The following is a 23,681-nucleotide window of genomic DNA, read 5'->3' as shown; positions in this document are numbered from 1 at the left end:
ATTGGTTTAAAACCAGAACTGGAAAATGTGAAAACAGAGCTCGAAAACCAAATCAGAATTAACACGAAGCTCTCTGCTGAGCTTGAAGACAGAGATGAACTTAATAAACAGAAAAGAAAAAGTGACAGGTGGACAGAACCAAGACAGCAAAAAGAATCCATCCCTAGAGAAGACATTTTTGACCTTGGCAGGATGGATCTTAATCTCTCAGTGGAAACCCTATCAGATTTCAGTGAATTTACAAATGTAACGGACATTGACATTATGGGGGAATTTAGCAACTTCTCAACAAATCTTGATTCTGAATTAATGAAAAAGACAGAAACTGTCCCAGAGAAGTTGGACAACCCAGAACCTAAACCCATGGAGGAAGCAGGCAAAGAGACAAAATTAACGCCTTCGGTTTGGAAAAGAATTCGGCATGCTCTGGGTTTGAGGAAACCTGAAAAATGGAAGAAAAACAATAACACATATGAAGTAACAAACTAAAAAAAGTTCTCTTCTTAACTAAATTTAAAAAATGTAAAGGTCACCTTCAAACCTCAAAATATATCCGACATTTCAGAAAAAAAAAAGGGCGGCACGGTGATGCAGCGTTTAACACTGTATCTGCACAGAGAGAACGTCACAGACCTTAACTGGGCGCCTCTTTCTGTGTGGAGTTTGTCTGCTGCTATTAGGTACCGAGATGAGATCCTCAGACCCCTTGTGAGACCGTATGCTGGTGAGGCTGGCCCTGGGTTCCTCCTAATGCAGGACAATGCTAGACCTCATGTGGCTGGAGTGTGTCAGCAGTTCCTGCAAGATGAAGACATTGAAGCTATGGACTGGCCCGCCCGTTCCCCAGACCTGAATCTGATTGAGCACATCTGGGACATCATGTCTCGCTCCATCCACCAACGTCACGTTGCACCACAGACTGTCCAGGAGTTGGCGGATGCTTTAGTCCAGGTCTGGGAGGAGAACCCTCAGGAGACCATCCGCCGTCTCATCAGGAGCATGCCCAGGCATTGTAGGGAGGTCATTCAGGTAGTGTGTTTTTCCACTTTAATTTTGTGTGTGACTCCAAATCCTGGCCTCCATTGGTTAATAAATTTGATTTCCATTGATGATTTTTGTATGATTTTGTTGTCAGCACATTCAACTTTGTACAGAACAAAGTGTTCAATGAGAATATTTCATTCATTCAGATCTAGGATGTGTTATTTGAGTGTTCCTTTTATTTTATTGAGCAATGTATATGCCTTATATATATGCCTTTTACAAATATTACACTAGAATTTAAGTCTCAAGTTTGAAGTATGAAAAGTTTGTACATTTATTTAATTACCCCTACTGATGACCCTACTGCAGTACGAGTAAATAAATGATTAATGCATTTTTAGCCTCAATTACTTGATTTTTTTTATGTATATACGTTAGGTTTGAAGTTGCATTGAATACAAGCATTTTAGCATTACAAAAGAATCTAAATCTTTTTACAGATTACAAAACTAAATGTAATCTTTGTAATGCTAGCAATAGGTTAAGTAAATTGGTTTGAGTTTAGAAATTTGGCTGCAAAGATCTCAGTATTGTTGAGTTATTGTAAATAGCAAACGTTTATTCATGTTTTAATTAAGACTATATTATTATTATTATGTTGGTCCAGTGTTTGCAAAAATGTTATTTTGACTGTGAGCTGTAAAGAAATACTACACTTATACCAAATAAAGGCGAATGACAGCTTCCAAAGCAGAATTTTGGTGCCAGCATTAAAAAGGGAAAACTATTTTTTAACTGGAAATATTCACTCTAAGTATCTTATAAATAGAGGTTGATGCACATCAACAAATAAAAAGGTTTTTAGTTGAAGCCGTTCATCTGTTGCTGTGCTTTTATCTTCAATAATATTGGACACTAGCAGTAGTGCTTTGTGTTCTTGTCTTCTTGCCAGGTAGCCGCTGAGGAATGTCATTACTCTTCTTAATCATCAAGTACATAACGCTAGCCAAAATGTATTTCCTTGTACACGTATAACATGCCAGGTGATTGCAAAGTGAAAACAAACAAACCTGTTGGGAGCTACGTGAGCTCAATGCACACAGCGGATGTTTCCTGCTGAGGTGTTGCAGCATCGAGGACGCGCTGTTATGACATGCCAAACCCATTTAGCAGTGTACGCACTGCACCGTTTTCTTTTCTGTTTAAAGTGATCCCACACTTGTGACACTTTCAGTCTCTTTCTTGGCGACGCATCTTTCCCCTCACCTTCTTTCTCCATAGCTGCTAATATACCCTAGCGTCCATGCGTCAGCAGTGGTCAACAGCTCATTGGCGGAAGTGAGAGAATTATGCAACACTAACACACATCCGGGCAGAGCACATTGTGCTGAATAGTAAAACAATTTAACGAAGCCTCGAGGAAGATAATTTGCCCCGAGGAATTTTATAAATCGATTTACTAGAGTTAATCGAGGAATCCTTTCAGCCTTAATGTAGATGTTTGATGTCTTTTTAGAAAGGAAAGAGGCTCTGAAGAGACTTTTTAACCAGATGTTTCTTTTTCCTAACTGTAGTTGAAAATGTTTTACAGATGGTTTGTCACCATATGACTTGTTGTCAACAGACAACATTGATAGCTAATTTTATTGATGCTCCAAATAAAACATGAAAAATATTCTCTGGGTTTGCAGCACTGTTACCAGTACTGGTCCAGAAAGAACAATCAGGGGCAATCTATGAAGCAGCGATTTGTTTTGTAGCGGTAATTAATACCAACATGGCTGCAGGTTAATCTAGTTCCAAATGTACACAACTCAAAATGACTCAACCGAACTGTGCTGCAGACATTTCCAAATGATCAAAATAACAAGTTTACTGCAATAAAAAGGAGTTTAAGATATGCCTGAAATGTATATTTAATGCAATTTAATGAGTTCCATGTCAGATAATGTTTTGGAGCTCTGCAGTAAATGCTTCAGCCCCCTCCCACTTCTCCTCGATGGCATTTAGCTCATTAGTAGTTAGAGTTAAAAAGGGTGAAGTTGCTTATTAGTACAGAGTTTCTCCGCCAAACGTCTCTCTACTCAGCTACATGGCCTAATTAAAGCATTGGACAGTGCAGCAGTATGATATACTGTTTTAGTTACTGATGCTGAGAAGATAGGCCAGTATTATAAAAATGATTATAAACAGAAATCTCATTCACTTCCAGGCCAGTTTCCTCTGAAGACAATCACAATCAATCAAGTTTGTGGGAGCAAACAGATTAGTGAGTTATAGCTAAGGCTGCGGGGGAAAATTAAAAATAGATTATATCAGTGTACATTTACCTATTTTCTGTCTATGTCAGCTGTGCTTCTACTGCTCTGTGTGAACTTCAGCATCTTAGGAACTAATATGAGTCCAATGTGGGCGAATCCAACCAACTGAATATCTTATGGCATCCAAAGCGAGAACTCAAACAGCTATTGCATTTCAAACATTCATTTAAAAATATTAATATAACTCACACTGACTTGTGATGATGTAGTCTTTAGTAAAGGAAAGCCACAGAAAAGCCCTATATGGGATTTCCAGGTTCCTTTTAGATCTCATCTGCCTGTTCTGATGTTGACCAATTCTATTTTACCACATGGAAAAGCACTGGTGTAAACCTTGTTGTAATTCAATGATTAAATAAAAGACCCGCTGGCGATAAAACAGAAAGTGCTACAGCTTCCTTGCAAGAAGCAGCAAGTTGAAAGAAATAGGAATTTTTTAATTTAAGAAACGTTTGGTATGTTCCACTTTAACTTTAGAGCCTGAGGAACAGAAGGTCATAATAATTTGACCATTTCATACTGAGAAGAGATTAGATATTGTTTGGGTCGAACTCTCTGTAAAGAAGCTCCCTGTAGCCCGGCTGACATTCACTGCTTTACAGATAATAAAATGCCAAAACATTGTGACCTTCTGTGTTAACTTTCTAGGGACTCTAAAGAGGGAAGTTGAATCCTATTATTGCTCCCAATAATATTAATTTGTTCATTCTATTTTGAGTAGCTATCTGACACTGAAAAAGTTTTCAACCAAATGTGGGATTGATAGATTTTAATTCTTTATCCCCCCCCATCTGAAAAATGAACTATGGGAATGGATTTAATATAAAATCTCTTCCATAAACTCCCTCAAACAAATGTGTTTGCACAACAATGGGTGGGGACAAGGGTGGCGAGGTGAAGCAGCAGTTCAGCTCGCTCAAATCCAAAAGATTCAAACCTCAGCGGAGATCTTGCCTGTTCCATTCAGCCCGGAGCTCAGAGGCATTGATGTTGGGTTCATTTGTGATTCAACCCTGAAAACAACTAAGTTAGTACAGAACACGAAGCTGGGTCTCAGGTAATTAAAACAGTCTCTGAGGAACTCCTGAAACATCAAAGCTGTCCATCTGATCCGACATACGAGCTTCTTTTCTCAGTTCATCATGGTGCAGAAGAAAAACATGCCATCCACAGGGCAACAGAGAGGACAGGATTTGCTTAATGAGCATCTCGGGTGCGTGATAATAATTACCTGTGTTGTGCAAAACAAGAGATAAACAGTCAGGGGGTTCAACTGAGTCTCTTAGTCAAGACAACACTTCTGTAACCATTTCATAATTATCGGACTTTTCAAATCAGTGCTTAGATGTTGGGCAAGAGCACACAGAAACTGCTGACCTCAATTGAAATGATCCAGAACTTGCAGATTGTCAAGTGTAAAATCCTATTAGTCGAAGCAACACAATGCAGCACTGAAAAGCAAACCAAACAGACCAACGCAAGATGAAAATTCGGACTTTTTTCTAGGCAAGGAACACACAGAGTCCCCTAGAAAATAAAGGATTGCATTTAGATCTTCTACTCCTGATTCAGAAGCTGGTTTTAGTGTTTTCGGCGTTATGTGTAAGAATTATGATTATTGATTAATTCATATTTATCAAGAATTATAATTTCAAATCATTATTTGAAAAAAATTTATTTCTTAACCAAAAATCATTACTTACTAATAGAAATCAGAGATGTCCTCTGGTGTTGTGATTAAGGGCTCAAAGCTCTTTAATAATTATATTTAGCTATTCATCATTAATAATTGATAAATTATTAACTAAACCCACAAAATGTCACTGTCTATTCAACCGCTTCACCGAAGGTGGGGGAACTTCGACCTTGTTTTGACAGATAAATCACTCTTGCACGAAATAAACACAAACACTTCTCTTAATTATATATATGAAGATTTATTGAAGCCAAATAATCCTGATATACCATTATTCTGGTCCAAAACCTTCACCTAACTAACAAGAACTATTCTACACAAAGGGGATAAAAATGACTACCTAACAATAATAATAAAAGAAAAATATATATGCACATTTGGTGTCTATGAAGATCAAACCAGCAGTTTTATGGACAAAATGTGTAATTTGGGTTAAATGAAAAGAGAAATCCTCCTGGTGTTGATGTCTCGATTGCAGCGATCAGCTGTTAAAACGGTGGGGCCACGCCCCTTTAGCCGTACAGCTGATTGCCCCAAATCTCGAACAAAGAGTCATAAACCTCTGAGGCAGAAACTCAGTGGAAAAACTCCAGTAATAAAACTGGAACAAAGGAGTGGTCGGGCGAGGCCCAGACCATAGTTGTTTTGAATGAAAAAACTTTCAAAAGTCCAACTTCTAACTCCTGGCTGATTTGGGATCAGCTGGACAAAAACATGAACACGCACGATTCAGCAGCGCTCGCACAGCAAATCAAAACACAGCTCAGTATAAAAAAACTTTAATCACTTTAATACAAAAAGAACGAAATTACTTTGACGTTGATTTCTTCTCTTCACCGGTTGGGTCAGGTCAGAAGAAAAACGAGGGTGGGGTGGGGGCATCACGCGTCCGTGATCACCTCAAGGAAAAAAACAGTAAACTTCTCATCCGTCCAGGAGGGAAAAATATGAAGAACCGTTTAGTCGACTATATCAACAAGGAGGAGACTCATCTCCTTGGAAATAAAACCTCTGTGGGTTTTCACCTGCGCCGGGTGTCGTCGTGGTCTTCGATCGGCGAATAAATCTGCTGACCTTCTTGTATCAGACAGATTTCAAACTCTTCCGGGAATGGCCTTGTGGAGAAAAAGTTCGCCTGCGAGCTTTTGTCTCTCCAGATATGCGCCTCCGTTGCGTCGTCCCGTGAGACACGCTGGAAATGCGGCAAAGACAATAGAAGAAAAAAACCTACAACAAAACGAATGCAATGGAAAAATGCTGCATCACAAAAATGCAAACTATGATTAATCAAAGTCTCTAGTCGCTAATATTACCGACGTCAATAAGCTGCTGTTCTATAATATTGCAAAAGATTACGGCCATGTAAGGGAAAACGCAGCTTTTCTTTTTTTTCCCTCCGACTTTCTTCAGGGTATCCAGTTATATTTATTGAGGGACTGATACCATATGACTTGGTGATCAGCTCCCCCTAGTGGTGTGGTGCACTTCCGTTTTGTGGAGAGAATTTGCTGCCCTTTCTTACTATTTTGGTATTTGCAGTATTTTTCCTTTTGTCTAATTAATGTGATAGAAACATTTGTGCAGCATTTTTCTGTTGCATATTTGTTTTTTGTGTTCGTGTATATTGAAATTTGCATCATTCATGTCTTTGCAGCGCGTGTTTGCACCTGTCGACCACCGTACAAATGTATTTACTTGCAGTTTCATTTCAATGCTGAGAAAAATATTTTTTTCATTACATTTTGGCACTTCTGCCACTGAATACACAACCTTATGATTTAGACATAGACCAGGGGTGGCGAACTCCTTAATTCCCTGAATGTTTTAGATGTGCTCCTGCTGGAGAATAACTGAATTAACAGCTTAATTACCTCCTAAGTATGTCAAGTTCTGAAGAGGTCTGGTGATGGACCTTTTATTTGTTTCAGGTGTTTCAGGTAAACACTGGGCTCTTGAGAACTGGAGTTAGCCACCCCTGACTCAGACCTACTTGCAACATGCAACTTATGTTGTTTAATGTCAACACACTCAAAAGCACAATTGTTCTGCTTTTGTAATTACAGAATGCAGTTTTGCTTGTTGGCCTCCAGTGCCAACTGTGCAGTTTATTATCAGAGGTTACTGTTTGTGTGTAAACACGGGAGAAGATTCTCCACAGAAATTAAATACCAGTCCTACAGCAACCACCTGATATCACATGAACATCAGTATGTCTACTAATAGCAAGCTGCTGGGCTCGTCTTCTTTCTGAGTTTAAGCTTAGCCTCTATAGTGTGTGGACTTTCATTCAAACTTCAGAAAATAAAAAGCGCTGCTTTAATCAAATCTGCTGAGGGCGTAGAGTTCAGTAACAATGCATAAAGTTGCACTCTACAGTGTAACAATACAGAAACTAAAGCATTAAACGTCAGCCATGTGGGAGCGGTATAAATCCTGGCTGACTGTCAGGGAGAAACCTGACGCTTCTCATTAAATCTGTTAGTTGTGGAGCTGCCGTCCGACATGTTCGTTTCTTACCTTGGGCGATTGCTTCGGACTCGAAAATCTGCAGCTCCTTCAGTAAACACGTCCTCTCATTCGGGTGTAGGCGATAAATGAACTCCTTGGCCCTCTTGGGAGAGTTGAGGGGCTCCCTCGGGTCGTTTCTCCCATGAGTTCCCATCCAGCAGCTCGGTACATGTGGCGCTGTCCCCGGGAGTCTCAGCGACAAAACCGCGGCTCCTGGAGACCGCCTCAGTCCTGACGGTAACTTCAGAACCGCCGGCCAGGAAGCTTTCCGTAGACACACCTTAAGCATTGTGCCGACATACATAACTAAGTCAGTCTATAACATGTAAAACCTAATTTATCAAAGGGTTCTTCAAACGGCGAGGTACGAAGGCGACTCTCCGCTCCACCAACGACTGGCGCTGGGGCTTAAAGTTGCTTGTTGGTCGGTCCTACTACGTTCATTCGACGTCGACTAAAGAATGAATCGACGACTTTTAAAAACTGTAAAAGCCGCACAACACGCCAAGAAGACGGACATAGTCTCTGGTCGCGCTGTCCGTTGTCCAAACCTCATGATCTCATTGGACTCGGTAGCCAGGAGTTTAACACATGAACTTGAAGCCGCAACCGCAGGACAGCGGAAAACCGGATGACATTGATCCAGACTTTCAAAGTAAAGGTTTATGTTTCCGGTCTTACCTTTCATACTAAATCTAAACATATTTGATTGCGGCTTGAGTTGAGTAGAGAAAGAAAACAACAAAGTAACTAGACGAAAGAAAGAAAGATAGATAGATAGATAGATAGATAGATAGATAGATAGATAGATAGATAGATAGATAGATAGATAGATAGATAGATAGATAGATAGATAGATAGATAGATAGATAGATAGATAGATAGATAGATAGATAGATAGATAGATAGATAGATAGATAGATAGATAGATAGATAGATAGATAGATAGATAATTCATTGGACATGAGTCAACACTCCTTCAATGCAATTGGCAATTGCATTGAAGAAGTGGTGCATTAATTTAGGAATCAATGCACCACTTTTCCATCCTTCATATAGTTTTAATTATTTCGTTTTTTGTCTGCTTTATACAAAATAGAAATGCAGGCTTGGTTGGGATTATTGTTCTGTTGATGGCTCAGTTACATGCTCCTGATCAACTCAAAGACTGCAAGGTCCTCAGCTCCAGGGGCTTACACAACATGCTCCTCCGAACCGGCACACCAGCATACTGGACAGCTAGAATGAGACATTTGCGCTCATACAATGTGTTTGATTTCCCAAACATCAACACGGCTGAATGTAAATTAATTATCAATGAATGTGGAAAGAAAACTAACTACATGATATTTAGCAATAGAGTGATTCCTACAGATGTGTTGATTGATATTGATGGGGTTGTGATTAAGTGTGTGATAGAGATCAAATTGGGTGTTAATCTTAATGAAAACACAAACTGGAAACCACACTATAAAGAAAACATATAAAAGAAAATTGTATTATTATATAAAGTGAAAGACTCATTGAATGATGAAGCATTGTTGATATTCTATAATTCACTGTTTGTTCCCTATTTGACTTATTGTTTAGAAGTTTGAGGGAAAGCCTGTAAAGCTTATAGACATTCTTGTTTTATTTTGCAAAAAAAGGGCTGTTAGAATTATAAGCAGAAAACGCTACAGAGATCCAACAAATCCATTGTTCTTCAACTTAAAATCTATGACATTTCATGACTTGGTGGACTATTATATTCTGCTAGTTATGTTTAAAATACATACCAGTATACTACCAGCACATTTGCAAAAAAGATTCATTAAAAGAGATGGGAATTATAATTTGAGAGGATCAGAGATTTAAAAAAAAAAAAAACCTAAAGTCAGAATTAAACAAATGGATTGTTGTATTTCTGTTTATGGAATAAATCTGTGGAATAATCTGTCTAAAGAAACCAAAAAGTGTACATTAAATTCTCCTTTTAAGAAAATGATAAAATATAATATTCTATCAAGGTTTAATGAAGTACATTGATTCAGTAGAGTGCTGTAACATTACAAAGATAATATATGTTTTTTTTTTTTTTTTTTTGCTTGCTTTGTGTTTAAAGATGTATATATCTCTATATGGATGGTTGATGGATGTTTAGTTGCCTAGGGTATAGTGAATTGACATTTGAGAGTAGGTGTAGACTACATAAGATTTTTCTTTCTTCAAACTACTCCTTTTTATTCAAAACTTTTGTTTATGTCAACATGTGACATGTTTATTTTAAATTGTAAATGAATGAAATAAATAAATTTAAAAAACAACATATTGCCGTGCATCATATCCTAGCTCCTCTATTTTAGTCTTAAAACTCCGATGGATTTTATTCCCAAAGTTTTGTTTACTTTAGATGAAACTTTACAAACGTAAGTCACGATGGTATTCTTAAGAGGCTTTCTCCTGTTTTGGAGAAACCTTATAAACTAAATCAATCTGATGGGCAGCAGCTACCCAGCTCCTCAGTAATCATTACAAGGGATTTCTGTCTAGGCTTTGTTTTAACACATCTGTATGGTCAAGATTATCAAACTGCAATAACCTACGTTAAGTCAGTTGTATTAGCAGCATTGCTGGCTGCCAGTTTCTCTGTTTATTTCAGTAGAACCACAAAGGGTGTGCCTAGTTTTCCTCCATAACTGTAACTGATACACCATATAAAAGATTAAAATGGCCGGATCGAGTGCATAGCTATACCCCATGAAAAATAAATAATTCAACTTGATTTGTCAAATAAGAATTTCATCCAAAATTTAGTAGACTGCTAAGAAATGATGTTTAGAAAATGTAAATTTTAGATTGAAGTCTCTTAACTCCTAGTGGTAAGACGTTACTCAGTAAATTAGGGCAACAGCACCCTCTAGTGGCTAATTTACATTTTGAGTCGTCACTTTTGCTTGTGAAATATTTAAAATATTAGAAAAGCCATAATACTGCAATAAAGACAGTGCTCAAAATGCAATATCAAAGACAAGTTTATTTACATAAATATTTTGAAAACAAAAGGCAAAATGAACAGCCTTTACCTTTCAAAAATGTTAAGATTAAACTAATCAAAATCCTTCATATCTTTAACAGATCAAAATGCACAGCTTCCAATGACATTCCTTAACACTTGATCAGGTTTATGTTCAGCTACCAGTATTTGAGTTATGATCATAAAAGCTTTTAGTTAAACCCTCACAACATTCAAGATGATTTAATCTTTTATTTTCTTTTTAAATCCAATTCCCAGATTGATGCCTGAATTTTCTTCTTTTTTAATGTACAAATTCCCCGTTAGGGTTTTTAGGGTCTGAGGTTGATCACGTTTTATTTTCAAGGCAGAAAGGCAACAACTTTTTATTTCGCCCGAGTCGCAGTTCCAAAACTTTTCAACAGCGAAAACTCCATTTCCAGAAAACAGAGTTGCTCAAAACTGCAATATGCATCATGGTATATATGACAGTGTATTTGCACAGTTAGAAAACAGTGGTTGCAGTTTTAGAAGCCCCCGTCATTTTAGTGAAGACACTCGTCGATTCCTCCAGTAGGACAAGAAGCTCACCCCTCTAGCCATATTGCACCAGGGACACATTGAGAAGTAATGCTATTTAGAAACAAGACTGTGTTTAATGACTGATAATCATCAAAATTACATCCATCCAGCAAAAATTATTTCACCTGATATATAAAAAAATACTTTTTCCCTTTCAACTACTGCAAACAGTACAGTTGGCATCATTCTTTACATAATAACTAGAAATTTCTTTTGTAGAACCAGTAGTCTTACTCTGTGTGACTCTTTCCGCACCTGAAACAAGCTTTCAACCTAATTTAATAACTTTTGTGCAGAAAAAGCTGTCATTAGAAACAAATCACCTAAAACCTTTAATATTAAAGAGAACATGTGCACAGGTTTCATTATATGTACGACAACGTACACAATAAGTGAGGTCACAGAAGAGACCAGTAGTTAGCAATGAGAGGTATATCATTGACTACAGTAGCAAGTTCTTCTGGTATCAGACTTATCTTGGATTTTTTTCACCAGCGAGTGCCCTCCTCCCACAGGGCTATTTCCCAACAATTTCACTTGCATGTTGAAATAAAAGAGAAAAATACTGAGTTTACCACAAACCTGAGCCAATCTCAATTTACTAGTTGGGTCATGAAGGGAAGTCAAAGCTGGTTTGAGTTTGTGTAGCTTTCACAAAAAACAGCCACAGGAATCTTCATTGGCATATTAAATCAATTACTTCGGACTGAAAAACCAATTATTTTTGGCCAAATAAAACAGCAGGTTTATCGAACATTTAAGGTGACAAATGAGAAGACAGAAGAACGGATCCAAAACGAATTGAAAGCTTGAATGTGATTAATCATAAATCAGCTGAGCCATTTAAACTATCCAGCATTTTCCGCAAATTACAAGGGAGTCTGCCATTTTTAAGACGCCGTCTAAGCACATTAAATGTCGACACACAGCCACAGAGGCTTAATGATGACACCCTTTCCCTGATGGCCTTTAAAGAGAAACCCTTAAGAAAAAGTGATCTCTGTAAAACCAAGTCAAGGCAACCAGAAAATCATTTAAAGAAAGCGGCGCCCTCATGGGAAGATTTTTATCTGGATTTCTGATAACCTTTTGATGGAAATTTGAAAAGAGCATTATGAGATAATGGTCTACATCTTGCACACGCATCCACTCAACACGCACACAGAAGGAGAGCAGCTTTTACTCTTTCCACAAGCCCTTATAGAGTAAAACTAAGAAGAAACTAACGAGAAACAAAGAGACTGAGATCCCTGACATTTTCCATGGAACAAAATAATTGTCTGAAGTTTTTAATAGTTCTTTTTCACTTAAATATAATAAAGATATATGTATATTAATTTCTATAGATCCTCTCGTCAGTCTTCTGTAGAGTCTGTGTCGTCATTGATATACTCTTCTTCTATTGGCGTGCTGCCATTCTGGGTCCCCCACTCGTCTTCGTCGTATTCTATGCTGTCATTGTCCTCCACCAGCTCGTCAAGCCCTGGTGGTCCTCCTGCAGCGTGCGTTCCGCCTGCCGCTCCGTTTGGTAGCAGTTCGGCAACTGGCTGTCCATGCTGGTTTTCGCCCTGTGCTGGTGGGTCTGCGGCAGCGCCGTCCTGCGGCGCCGCGTAGCCCCCGTTGTTGTTGGAGAAGGCCGCTCTGTCTCGGCCCTCGTCCTCGACGTAAACTCTCTGGTGGCACATGGGGCACGTGTCCTGGATGTAGAGCCACTTCCTCAGGCACAGCGCGTGGAAGTAATGGTGGCATGGCGTGAGGCGTGCCGAGCTGGCGAACTCCTGGTAACAAATGGCGCACACGTCCTCTATGTTCCTCAGCTGGTCCCCTCGAACCTCTGGCAGGGAGTTGATCTTCTTAACCGCGGTACGGCGGTTGATGAAGGTCTTCCAACCGTTCTTGGCCTGAAGGTAGATGTTGAAGTAGGCGTGCAGGCACATCATGCAGGCACGGATCTTGCTTCCCAACTCGAACATCATGGTGTAGGCGCCGTTTCCGAACATGATGACTCCGAACAGGAACTCGATGATGTTGCCGGTGGAGCGCACGTAGTAGACGTAGTCATCCAGCTTCTCCCAGAGGATGTTGGAGAACCCGTCAACCATGAAGAGACCGTAGACAGTTAGGGACACCACGACCTGAAGGTAAAGGGGGGAGACCAAAAAGTTTTATCTGCAATAAAGTGAACATTAAACCAGCTAAAAAGCTCAAGGTGTAGGAAGAAGTTTGCACGGCACTGTACAATAACCTACAAACAATCACACATCATTTTGAGTAAACCTAATGTTAAAAAGATCTAAATTCTTGGCACTCACCTTGAGACAGAGCTCCACACAGAAGGCCGTGACGGCGAAGAGCCAGGTGTTGAGGGCGTAGTGGTGCCAGAGGGCGAAGCTGAGTACCACTGGGAGTACGAAAAGGGCCACAGACACCAGCAGGACGGGGAAATGGCGCCGAAAGGAGGAGACATGGGATGCGCTGAGAGACATCAAGACGGGGTCGGCCATGCCGTGAATAAAGTGCAGGATGGCCGTCAGTAGAAGGCACATGTTCCGGCTCAGGCGGACCTTTGTGGAAAAGTGACAGATGTTTTTGTCACCAACACATAACTGTCATGGAAAAATCATTTCTGCTTCGTAGGAATACAAAGAGACTAAGAAATGCTAGAGCAACTCAAGCGCCAAGCTCTTTCCCCCCTAAAGCTTTATTTAGGGTTTTGTTTATTAAGCTTTATTCCAAAAAGACATTTTGAGACAGTGATCCATGCCTTTATTACCACCCGGCTGGATTACTGTAATGCACTTTATCTGGGGGTTAGTGGATCCTCCATTGCCCAACTGCAAAGGGTCCAACATGCTGCAGCGAGGCTTTTAACTGGCACACGTAAATATGAGCACATTTCTCCCATCTTATCTTCACTTCACTGGCTGCCTGTGCCTTTTAGGATCCATTTTAAAATACTTTTATTTGTTTTTAAATCTTTGAATGGTGTTGCCCCACCTTACCTGGCTGATCTGCTGCATCCCTATAATCCCTCCCGCTCCCTTAGATCAGCTGATCAACTGCTCCTGAGGGTCCCTAAGACCAGACTTAAACTCAAGGGAGATCGATCTTTTTCTGCAGCAGCTCCTAAACTTTGGAACGAGCTGCCCCTCCAACTCAGACAAGTCCCCCTCACTGTCTGTTTTTAAAACGCATCTTAAAACCTACTTGTTTTCTTTGGCTTTTGACACTGTGTAAGGTGTTGTGTTTTGTTTGAATTAGTTGTGTTTTTTGTTGGTATTATGAGCCGTGTTGAATCCAGTTTCTGTACAGCACTTAGGTCTGCTGTGGTGCAAAAGTGCTTTATAAATAAAGTTGGATTGGATTGGATGAAGTGCTTAGTGCTGGCCCATTTCCTCACAGCCAAAATGTTTTTATCTGACAGCGGAAAAGAGCGGTGCAAAGGCCACTTGTAATGTCTACAATTTAAACATTGTGACTAGAGGCGACTGTGGCTCAGTAGGAAGAGTAGTTGTCTTGCAATCAGAAGGTTGTGGGTTCGATTCCAGTTTCCTCCTGCCATATGTCGATGTGCCCCTGGGCAAGGCACTTAACCTCAAGTTGCGTACCGATCTGCGTATGAATGTGTGAGTGCGATTGGGTGAATGTGGCTCTAGTGTAAAGCGCTTTGAGCGGTCTGTATGACTGGAAAAGCGCTATATAAGTTCAGTCCATTTACCATTTACTAGACGGCGATGCCAGACCTTCAATCAATATCATCGAGAGCAACATCCTCCTTCCACTTACATTCGACTGAAATAAGAGATCCACAACTCAAATGTCTGGTGAAACAAAAACAAATCTATTGTGTCTTTGTGAATCCGGCCGTTATGGAAGAGTGGTAAGAAAAAAGCTTTTGCTGACAGAAAGCTATAAGAGGTATAAGTTTACATGTTCCCCTGAGCGAGGGAGGGGAAGCATTTAACATGTGAAAAAAGGTGTTCTGGTCAGATTTGTTTGACAGAAAGCCGACACTACAGATCACCCTGTAAACACCATCCTAATGGTGAAACATGGTCAAGGTAGCATCACTCTTTGGGGATGCCATTTTCCAGAGGTAATGGAGAGATGGATGAAGCTAAATACTCGGTACATAAAACTGTTAGGGGCTGCAAAAGAACTGAGATTTGTTTGGAGGTTGACCTTCTGACAGGATAAAGTAACTCTTATAGCAATATTAGGGGACAGAAATCATCACCTCATCCCAAAGAGTGCTATGAAAATACAAAAAACTAATTAACAGCTAAAGTAGAAAGTTAATGTTACTGTAAATATCCTGTGTCAGCAAAAATGCATGGCTCATAAATCCTGCAGTGACATACCAAACGTTCCTCCGGATCCAAGCTGCTGAGGCCAGTCTGCAGAGCCAGAATGAAGAACAAAACAGGAGCCACGAAGCCTAAGCGCTTGTCCTCTTCCTCAGTAGAACCTAGACATTTCAAACGACATAAAACTCAAATCCAGGAGCCTTTTCACAGTTGTCTATCCAGCAGATCGCTTAGGTTAGTCTACATACGTCTGGAACACAAACAAAACTAATACCTATAAAAGCTAGGATGCTGAGGCCGAGATAATGCGCCATGGAGGAGATGACCGCGCTCATCCCCAGCACAGTCAGAGTGGAATCGCATCCAGAGATGATCAGGTTGCTGGTCAGATCCCAGAACACGTCCCAGCTGAACAGGTAACCCTGAAAACATTAGTTACACAGATATGAGACACAGCAGATTTTGTCTCAAGAACTTTAAAGAAGTTAAAACACTTAGATAGATTAGGAAAATTACTTTTTTCCCCAAATCATTTTATGCACTCTGGTTCTTGTGTAGGTACATAGAAACAAAAACAAAAAAAGGGGACAAAAAACAGATGTCATGCCAAATTCTCAAGAAACAAACTGCGTTGCTTACTTGTGCCTCAGAGCTCACATCCGCTGCACCACCTGCTGCATCTCCACTCTCCCTCCTCACTGCTCGCACAACATAAACCAGTATGAGCGCCTGGGCGGTGACCCGGGTCAGCCAGAACACTCGCAGGACGTCGGGAAACCGGATTCTTTTCCACGTGTCTTCCAGCAGCAGCTGAAGCCCGTAGATCCTGTACATGTGCCGCACAAGCAGGTAAACGTATCGGCACGAGTAGTAGAACCACTTGAGCCTCATGGCGAGGCAGATGGCCGTGTTGAGAGCGAGCGCCAAGCCCGAGACGACCGCTATCATATGCCTGACATCCGCGGGAAGCTCTATCATCATCCCCCACAGAGGGATCATGATGTCCAAGACCACCAGCGCCGCAAACACTGATTGAAGATTGAGGAGGAACACATATCCAATGCCAAAGATCATCTGGACAGCAGCCATGCCGAGCCACAGCGTTGCCCCGTTTCTGGGCAGCAGCCTGAATCCCAGTGCTGCTTTGTAGTACACACTGTAGAAGTCTATGTGTGAGGTGGCGTAGTAGTTTATGAGAACTGCTGCCAAGCCAAGGAGGACAGCAAGGAAGAGGGTGTAGAACTTGAACAAGGCTTTCTGGGAGAGCAGCAGCACCACAGTGAAGATGAGGACACCTGACAAAGAGCATTATGAAAATGTTTAATGCACAAACTAATCTGTCAGGAAGTAGAAAAGACTGAAAACTTTCAGTGCTATGGACACAGTCTGTTACTCTTCTAGATTTATGTGCACAAGTTAAAAAGGTAAATGAGGTGAAATAGAAGACATGAATATTATTCTTCGACACCGTCCCTAAATCTGAGCTTGAGCAAGTTTGCAAAGAAGATGGAGAAAACATTTCCAACTCCAAATTGCAGGAATTTGCCCCCAAGGATCTTACAGCTGTAATTACAGTGAAAGGTGGTTCTACAAGGCATTGATGAGGTGGGAGTTGAGTGTATATCACCGTCCTTTCAGTTCATAATTAATCACTACTTTGAATTGGTCTATCACATTAAATCCCGTTAAAATACAATGAGGTTAAAGGTGAGGTAAAAACCAAAAACAAGGGGTGTGAATACTTTTAAAAGCACTGCAAACATGTGTCTTGCATTTGTTACCGATGTCCTGAACCGTTCAACGGTCTCCACATGGTAGCTATGCAAGAGGATTTAGCTGTAAAAAATGTAAGAAAAAGACTACACTAAAAATGTGTCATTTGAAATAATAAACTAAAGTGCTGTAGCCTTAGTTATGTAATGTAGCCCAACTGTATGCAAACCACGTTTCCACAAGCTTCCAGCTTTCTTTGTAAAGTTAATTGTTTTTGGACAGGCATTATGACAAGCTGCCAGAATGACCCCCACGGATGATGAGAACGGCGAGACCAAAACTGACACTGCACCTGTGGCTATACACTTTGAGTTAGCCGTAACAAAGTCAGCGTTTTTAACGATTGACCGGAGTGAAAAATAAAGTCTACGACCTAGTTAAGCAGTTTGTAAGCAGAAACTGCACAGAATGTGTGCTTCTGCTGGTACTTAAGTCGGCTTTAGTCGGTCTGACAGGTGACAGACTGGATAGCGCAGGTTCATTATGCTAGCTTAGCTGTCGGCGCTAGGTGTTGCTTGTATTTCTCCCCTAAAAATGCTTACCTAGAACTCTGACCAACACTCTTCCCGTAGCCCCGACCCATCCCGATCCCTGGTCGTAGTAAGAGTTAAAAATGGCGTCGATAATGAAAATACAGGGGACTCTTAGAGCCACATCCAGCAACGCTAAGGCCTGCTGGCCTAACCGGGCTTGAGTGGACGCCATACGGCTTTAGCGGAGGTGTTACAGTCCTGGTCAACTCCGGAAATCCATGTACTGTCAAGCTGTGTAAAACTCCTCCAAACAGGCGTCCCTGCCCTTTCCAGTTTTGTTTCGCTTTACATTAATTCGGGAGCTGGCAACCTGCTGCGACTCGCCATGTTAGCCCAGATCAACCTCCTGTTGCTTCTTCTGGTTTCTGCTAAGCTCCTGATTTCTCCTAAAAGGCAGCCGTTAGAGCTCAGAGTGCTCCATCAGATCCTGCACTGGGTAGTTCAAGCAAAACCACGAAATTATCTATGAAAACGCAATTTCATTTTCCTTTTTGGCCGGGAAGGATAACTAAAGTTGCTGGCTTATCAGGCGTAACGCTACGTAATATCAGCATCTGTGGGTGTGGCGTCTGACGTAACAAGCTTCACATAACTGTCATCTTTCACCTAAATTTCAAAATTACAGCCTCAACAAAAAAACTGTTTACACATTTTACACTTCCCTGAAAACAAACATCTGACATTTCCGATAAATGGACTTATCTACACAGAATGTACTCGGCATTTCTGTACAGACAAACATATTTTTGATTATAAGGTATGTTTTGAATCACATCTGAGTTAAACTGAATTTTAACTTCATTTGAACAGAAAGTCAGCTGACATTTTTGAATGTTTTATCAAGGATCCAGCAATAATCTGGCAGTGGGACACCAAATCAAACAACTGAATTTCAGGTTTTATTTATGCATGCTGCTATGGTGAAACAAGACGGACTGGTGACTGGACACGTCATCAGTCCTTTAAATGGTAACACAGAGACACGTTTCTGTTAAAATTTAATTGACAGGTTGATGAATTAAAATCCCCACCCAAATAAATAATACAAGTCACCTGTTTTTGTTCATGCAGCAAATGCCAGGTACAGCTTGCACACTGCTGGGATACAACAGTTTATCGCAGCTGAAGCCTAAATTATGCCCTGCATTTAGTGGTAAACAAAGAAACAACCATTAGTGATGCTCAAACTGGGGTCACATATAAGCAGAAACCAATCAAGTTGTTACATACGATTACAGTCAAATGTCATAAACTAATATAACGTTTAAAGAATTGTTTTACCTCCATATAGAGGAGGGTTTTATTTCATCCCTATTGACCGCCAGAGGCGGTGCTTCTGAGTCCGTTCATATTTTTTCGGCAATAGTTGCTGTCCGCTTTGCTTTGATTGCTTGACTCGCCAGTGGCGTTTTCTGCTCGTACTGAGTCTATTTACTTTCTTCGGCAGTGGTTTGCTGCTCGCTTTGATTTGTTCCCTGTTTATTGGCTCGCCGGTAGCGTTTCTTCTGCTTGTACTGAGTCCGTTTCATTTTCGGCAGTGGTTTACTGCTCGCTTTTGTTTATTCCTGTTTGTCTGACTCGCTGGTGGCATTTTCTGCTCGTGCTGAGTCCTAAGGCTTGTTGCTGTTGTTGTCGTAACAGGGTCTTGACGGCGTTTTTTTCTGCCCGTTCGACCCCATCTTTTGCCATCTGTCCCTGGGTCATGGACAATCTTTGTTGTGCATCCTGTTCGGCTCCTCTGCAGCCTGAGGACCATCATGACATGTGTCCCCCCTGCCTTGGTGTTGACCATCTCAGGGAGGAGCTTTCGGATCATGCCTGCCCTAATTGCAGCGTTCTGCCCCGAGCGGTGCGGTTGGCCCGGCTGTCCTCGGTGGAGCAGCCTCCTGACTGGGCGGTGTCTGTCCAGCAGGATCCGTTGCCGCTTGGACAGGCTCCAGCCTCAACAAAGCGGTCCGCTGAGGATGTGCCTTTGGCGTCTGGGAGGAGAGCCAAGTGGCGCGAGCCCCCCGAGACTGTCCACTAGAGTGGATCAGCTTTCGACGGAGCTGGCCCAGATGAAGGCCATCCTTCAGTCTCTCCAGGCGCATGGTGGCCGCAGTGAGACTTCCCCTCCTGAACAGGGCGTGTCCTCGAATTGCGAGGCTGATGCTATTTCGGGTGCGGCCTCGGGCATCCTTTTTCGAGAGGCCTTTCCGGAGTTGGGCTCCCGGACCTCAGGTTCGGGCTCCGGTGCCTCTCAGGGAGGTGCAGGGGAACCGGTGTCTGCGGCCTTTCTTGGGGTCCACGAGCATGGCTCCAAGACTGAGACCGGCTAGGGGACAAGGGGACCATGGTGGGGCCCAGGGTTCACGTCCAGTTCAGTCAGCTCAATCTGGGCGGCGTTTCCCTAGGCCCTCCGGGGGCCAGGGGGCCCGCCGGTGATGTTTTGGAGCCGGCGGTTGGTTTTTTTTCCCCTAGGATACCGTCTTCAGTTCCACCGCTGGCCTCCCGTCCCCAGTCGAGCCAAGATGACGGTCATCTGCGACCCTATGAAGGCTCAGATCCTGGACTGGGAGATCTGCACCTTGCTAGCCAGGGGTGCGATTGTTCCGGTGGACCCCTGGGGGATACAGGGCTTTTTTATTCAGTTTATTTTCTGCTTCCCAAGAAGACCGGTGGTCTTCGTCCAATATTGGACCTCCGGGGTCTGAACGCTTTCCTCAAGGTTATGCCTTTTCACATGTTGACCACCAGGGAGGTCCTGCAAGCGATCTCCCCCGGGCGACTGGTTCATGTCATCGACCTGAAGGACGCTTATTTTCATGTCCCCTTTGCTCCGGATCATTGGCGGTTTCTCCGCTTTGCGTTTCACAGGAGGCAATTCCAGTTCAGGGTTCTTTCCTTTGGTCTTTCTCTCTCTCCTCAGGTGTTCACCCGGTGTGTGGCAGTGGCCCTTTCCCTCCTGCAGGCACGGGGACTGCGGATCCTGCCTTATTTGGACGACTGGCTCATTTGTGCTGTGACCCGCGATCAGGCAATCCAAGACACTTGGACGGTACAGTCTCTGTCCCAGTGGCGGAACGGATCCTACATCATGGCGGGTATTCCGCTTGGCCCCCTTCGGTGTTGGAGGGAAGTCGTCCATGTGGATGCTTCCTCCAAGGGTTGGGGAGCAACCTGGCAAGACCGTGCGGCTCAGGGTGTGTGGTTCCCCTGGCAGAGCGGGGTCCATATCAATGTTTTGGAGCCAATGGCTGTGTTCCTGGCGCTCCGTGCTTTCCTTCCAGGGCTGCTGGGGAGACACGTTTTGGTTCGGTCGGACAACACCACAGTTGTCTTTCACATAAATCACCAAGGGGGGTTCAGATCTCTGAGACTATTGTCCCTGACCCGTCGGCTCCTGGGCTGGGCAGCGCCACGTCTTGCCAGCCTCAGGGCGGTCTATATTCCGGGTCTGCAGAACGTGTCCGCGGACTTTCTGTCTCGGCAGGTGCTGCTTCTGGGGGAGTGGCGGCTTCACGCAGAGGTGGTGGATCACATTTGGGCGACCTTCTGCAGAGCGGAGGTGGACCTGTTTGCCTCCAGAGATGCGGTTTACTGTCCCCTCTGGTTCTCCCTGATGGACAGTGCCAGTCCTCTCGGCTGCGACGCACTGGCGCACGAGTGGCCCCGGACCCTTCTCTATGCCATTCCCCCTGATCCCCCAGACGCTCCTGAGGGTTCTCCAGGACGGGCACGGGCTTCTGTTGGTACCCCCGTTTTGGCTGGGGAGGCCCTGATTTCTTCTACTGTGCAGGCTCTGCTCCGGCTCGCTGATGCGCCTCCCCTCCAGGAGAGACCTCCTATCCCAGATGGGGGCCGGATTCTCCACCCCGATCCGGGCCGCCTGAAACTCTGGCTTTGGCCTCTACAGGTGCAGGCTCCTCCTTCTCCCATTATGGGGACAGGATGGGACAGATCATGACTGGCACATGGGCGCCGTCCACGCGGGCCACCTATGGTGCTAAGTGGGCGGTCTTTGTTGACTGGTGCCGTGGTAAGGGTGCCTGGACCTGTTCGCTGTCCTGTTTCCCATTTGCTGTCCTTCCTTCAGGAGTTGCTGGATCTGGGGCGATCCCCTTCCACTTTTAAGGTGTATGTGGCAGCCATTTCTCGTTGGCATGTCGGGTTTGGTGGTTGCCCTGTTGGCCGGCATGGGAATGTTACGCTGTTCCTGAGGGGTGCCAGACGCTTGTGTCCACCCAGGCGCCCTGTGGCCCCTGCGTGGGATTTGTCGCTGGTGCTTGCGGCCCTTCAGTCTTCCGCTTTTGAGCCCGTTACGAGGATGGACCTCAAGTGGTTCTCCCTGAAAACCACCTTCCTGTTGGCCATGGTTTCTGTTAAACGGGTGGGGGAATTGCATGCTCTGTCTGTGTCTGAACCATGTTGTCAGTAGTACCCGGATGGCTCCGGTGTTACGCTGTGGACTAATGCTTTCTTTGTTCCAAAGGTGCTTGCAGTGGCTGGCAGTGTTCTACCGCTCCGGCTTTCCCGTTTTAATCCTGGTACCCCCTTTGAGCCTCTTTGCCCTGTCCGAGCGCATGAGGCGTATGTCCGCTCCACGACACCCATTTGTCAGACTGACTGTCTCTTTGTCTGTTATGCTGGCTCTCGGAAGGCTCGGGCCCTTTCTAGACAGCGACTGGCACGTTGGATTGTGGAGATTATCTCTGTGGCTTACTCCTTGCAGGATCGGCCCCTGCCAGGCGGCGTGCGATGTTACTCCACTGGGAGCCTGTCCACCTCATGGCCTACCATGACCGGGGTGCCTCTAGAGGCCATTTGTGAGGCAGCTTCCTGGACGGCGCCAAGCACCTCTGCCAGATTTTAGAGTGAATGTCGCCACGCTGCATCCCCTGTAGGGCATACTGGAGCAACAACCTTCTGCATCCCGCTGAGGTTAGTGGTGTTGCTGTGTTCTTTGGGGTCTCCGTGGGATCCCTCGGGACCCTGTTATGCGTCATTCAGTGCTTGAAGCACCGCTTCTGGCGGTCAATAGGGATGAAATAGAACGAAAGTTACGACTGTAACTACGGTTCTATGAATCCCGGACGACTGCCAGAGCACTCGGTCCCTCGGTCTCCGCGTGCTCGCGAGAAGATTGTCGGGAATGGGCTCCCGGTGTCATGTGACTATATAGACTCACGTGAGCCACCGGTAGGTCACGTGATCATGTTGTTATTAAATTCTCGACCTGCGCATGCGCCAGAATGATAGAAATAGCACAGAATATTTGAAAGACTGCCGAACTCCCTCTTTTCTTTAATAGGTTTACCTGGACTACAGCAGTCCATGGATTGCCCTGATCTCTTTCAAAATATAACTTGGTTAAGTGTTTAATAGTGCAGTGGATATTTTTATTTGGCTGTTTTATGTATCGATTATTTTTCTCTATATGGGTGAGGGGCTTAAACTAGTTAGGATGGCGTTCAATTTGCACTGTAAGGGAAATAAGGGTGATAAACCATAGATTGTTTATTTGGGTGGATAGATTAATTCATCAACCTGTCAATTAAAATGTTTTGTGGTACTAGTTGCCTTTATTTGCAGTTTTCAGACTGGGAAATGGGTGGAAGACATGCAGCAAAGGTCCCAAGGTCGGGAATCGTACCCTGGACAGCTGGGTCTACCCCTCCTCTACCCCTACACCTCGCACCGCTCCATGCCAATAAAGTTTTGACAGAAAATACCTACTATTATTTTTTGACAACAATGCACTCATAAACTCATACTAAAGGGCAAGTTATATGATTTTGAATGATTTTTTAAAATACCGTACCTTTTTAGTTTTGACCTAAATATGTAATCCTGGTACTATTTGACAGCAAGTCAATCAAAAATGGACAATATGAAAAAAAAGAAGAGCATATAAATAAGTAAATGTGGCCCCTGTCTGTTCTATATTGGCACCCATGCAGGAAGAAAGAGTTTTTCGTTGCTGCAATATAAAAAATAAGTCAT

The 23,681-nt window shown here is 43.1% G+C and overlaps 3 protein-coding genes and 1 long non-coding RNA gene across 4 annotated transcripts in view; 2 read left to right on the top strand and 2 right to left on the bottom strand.

The window, feature by feature from the left end:
• The window catches only part of tmem65 (transmembrane protein 65), a 57,850-nt gene extending 49,629 nt beyond the window's left edge, over positions 1–8,221 (bottom strand). The window contains exon 1 of the mRNA XM_047384881.1: positions 7,519–8,221. Within this exon, the coding sequence (XP_047240837.1) occupies positions 7,519–7,813 (295 nt within the window). The 5' untranslated portion in view covers positions 7,814–8,221. The remainder of the gene's footprint in view (positions 1–7,518) is intronic.
• LOC124879993 lies at positions 971–11,733 on the top strand. Its single transcript, XR_007041189.1, has 2 exons — positions 971–1,029; positions 8,609–11,733. It is a non-coding gene; the product is annotated as an uncharacterized LOC124879993 (long non-coding RNA).
• Positions 10,506–18,228, bottom strand: rnf139 (ring finger protein 139). The gene is made up of 6 exons (XM_047384877.1): positions 17,709–18,228; positions 16,033–16,688; positions 15,668–15,815; positions 15,448–15,554; positions 13,399–13,650; positions 10,506–13,221 (listed from the first exon to the last, which is right to left on the bottom strand). Exons 1-6 carry the CDS (start codon positions 17,869–17,871, stop codon positions 12,442–12,444), a joined length of 2,106 nt encoding a protein of 701 aa, XP_047240833.1. The 5' UTR covers positions 17,872–18,228; the 3' UTR covers positions 10,506–12,441.
• Positions 18,229–18,324: 96 nt separating this feature from the next.
• On the top strand, positions 18,325–23,643 carry LOC124879987. The gene is made up of 3 exons (XM_047384878.1): positions 18,325–18,456; positions 18,544–22,619; positions 23,271–23,643. The coding sequence occupies exon 2, from the start codon at positions 20,032–20,034 to the stop codon at positions 21,643–21,645; it is 1,614 nt and encodes a 537-aa protein (XP_047240834.1). The 5' UTR covers positions 18,325–18,456; positions 18,544–20,031; the 3' UTR covers positions 21,646–22,619; positions 23,271–23,643.
• Positions 23,644–23,681: the final 38 nt, after the last annotated feature.

Source organism: Girardinichthys multiradiatus, chromosome 13 (assembly GCF_021462225.1).
Source record: "Girardinichthys multiradiatus isolate DD_20200921_A chromosome 13, DD_fGirMul_XY1, whole genome shotgun sequence".
Lineage (NCBI taxonomy): Eukaryota > Metazoa > Chordata > Actinopteri > Cyprinodontiformes > Goodeidae > Girardinichthys > Girardinichthys multiradiatus.
The sequence above is the reverse complement of the archived record's forward strand: the minus strand, read 5'-3'. Positions and strand labels throughout refer to the sequence as shown.

Coding starts and splice junctions, on each gene's coding strand:
- rnf139 (XM_047384877.1), bottom strand. CDS start 17,871: ATGGCGTCCACTCAAGCCCGGTTAGGCCAGCAGGCCTTAGCGTTGCTG. Junction 16,689..17,708: donor AGTGTTGGTCAGAGTTCTAG/GTAAGCATTTTT, acceptor GCTCTTTGTCAG/GTGTCCTCATCTTCACTGTG. Junction 15,816..16,032: donor ATGTGAGCTCTGAGGCACAA/GTAAGCAACGCA, acceptor TAATGTTTTCAG/GGTTACCTGTTCAGCTGGGA.
- LOC124879987 (XM_047384878.1), top strand. CDS start 20,032: ATGGTGGGGCCCAGGGTTCACGTCCAGTTCAGTCAGCTCAATCTGGGC.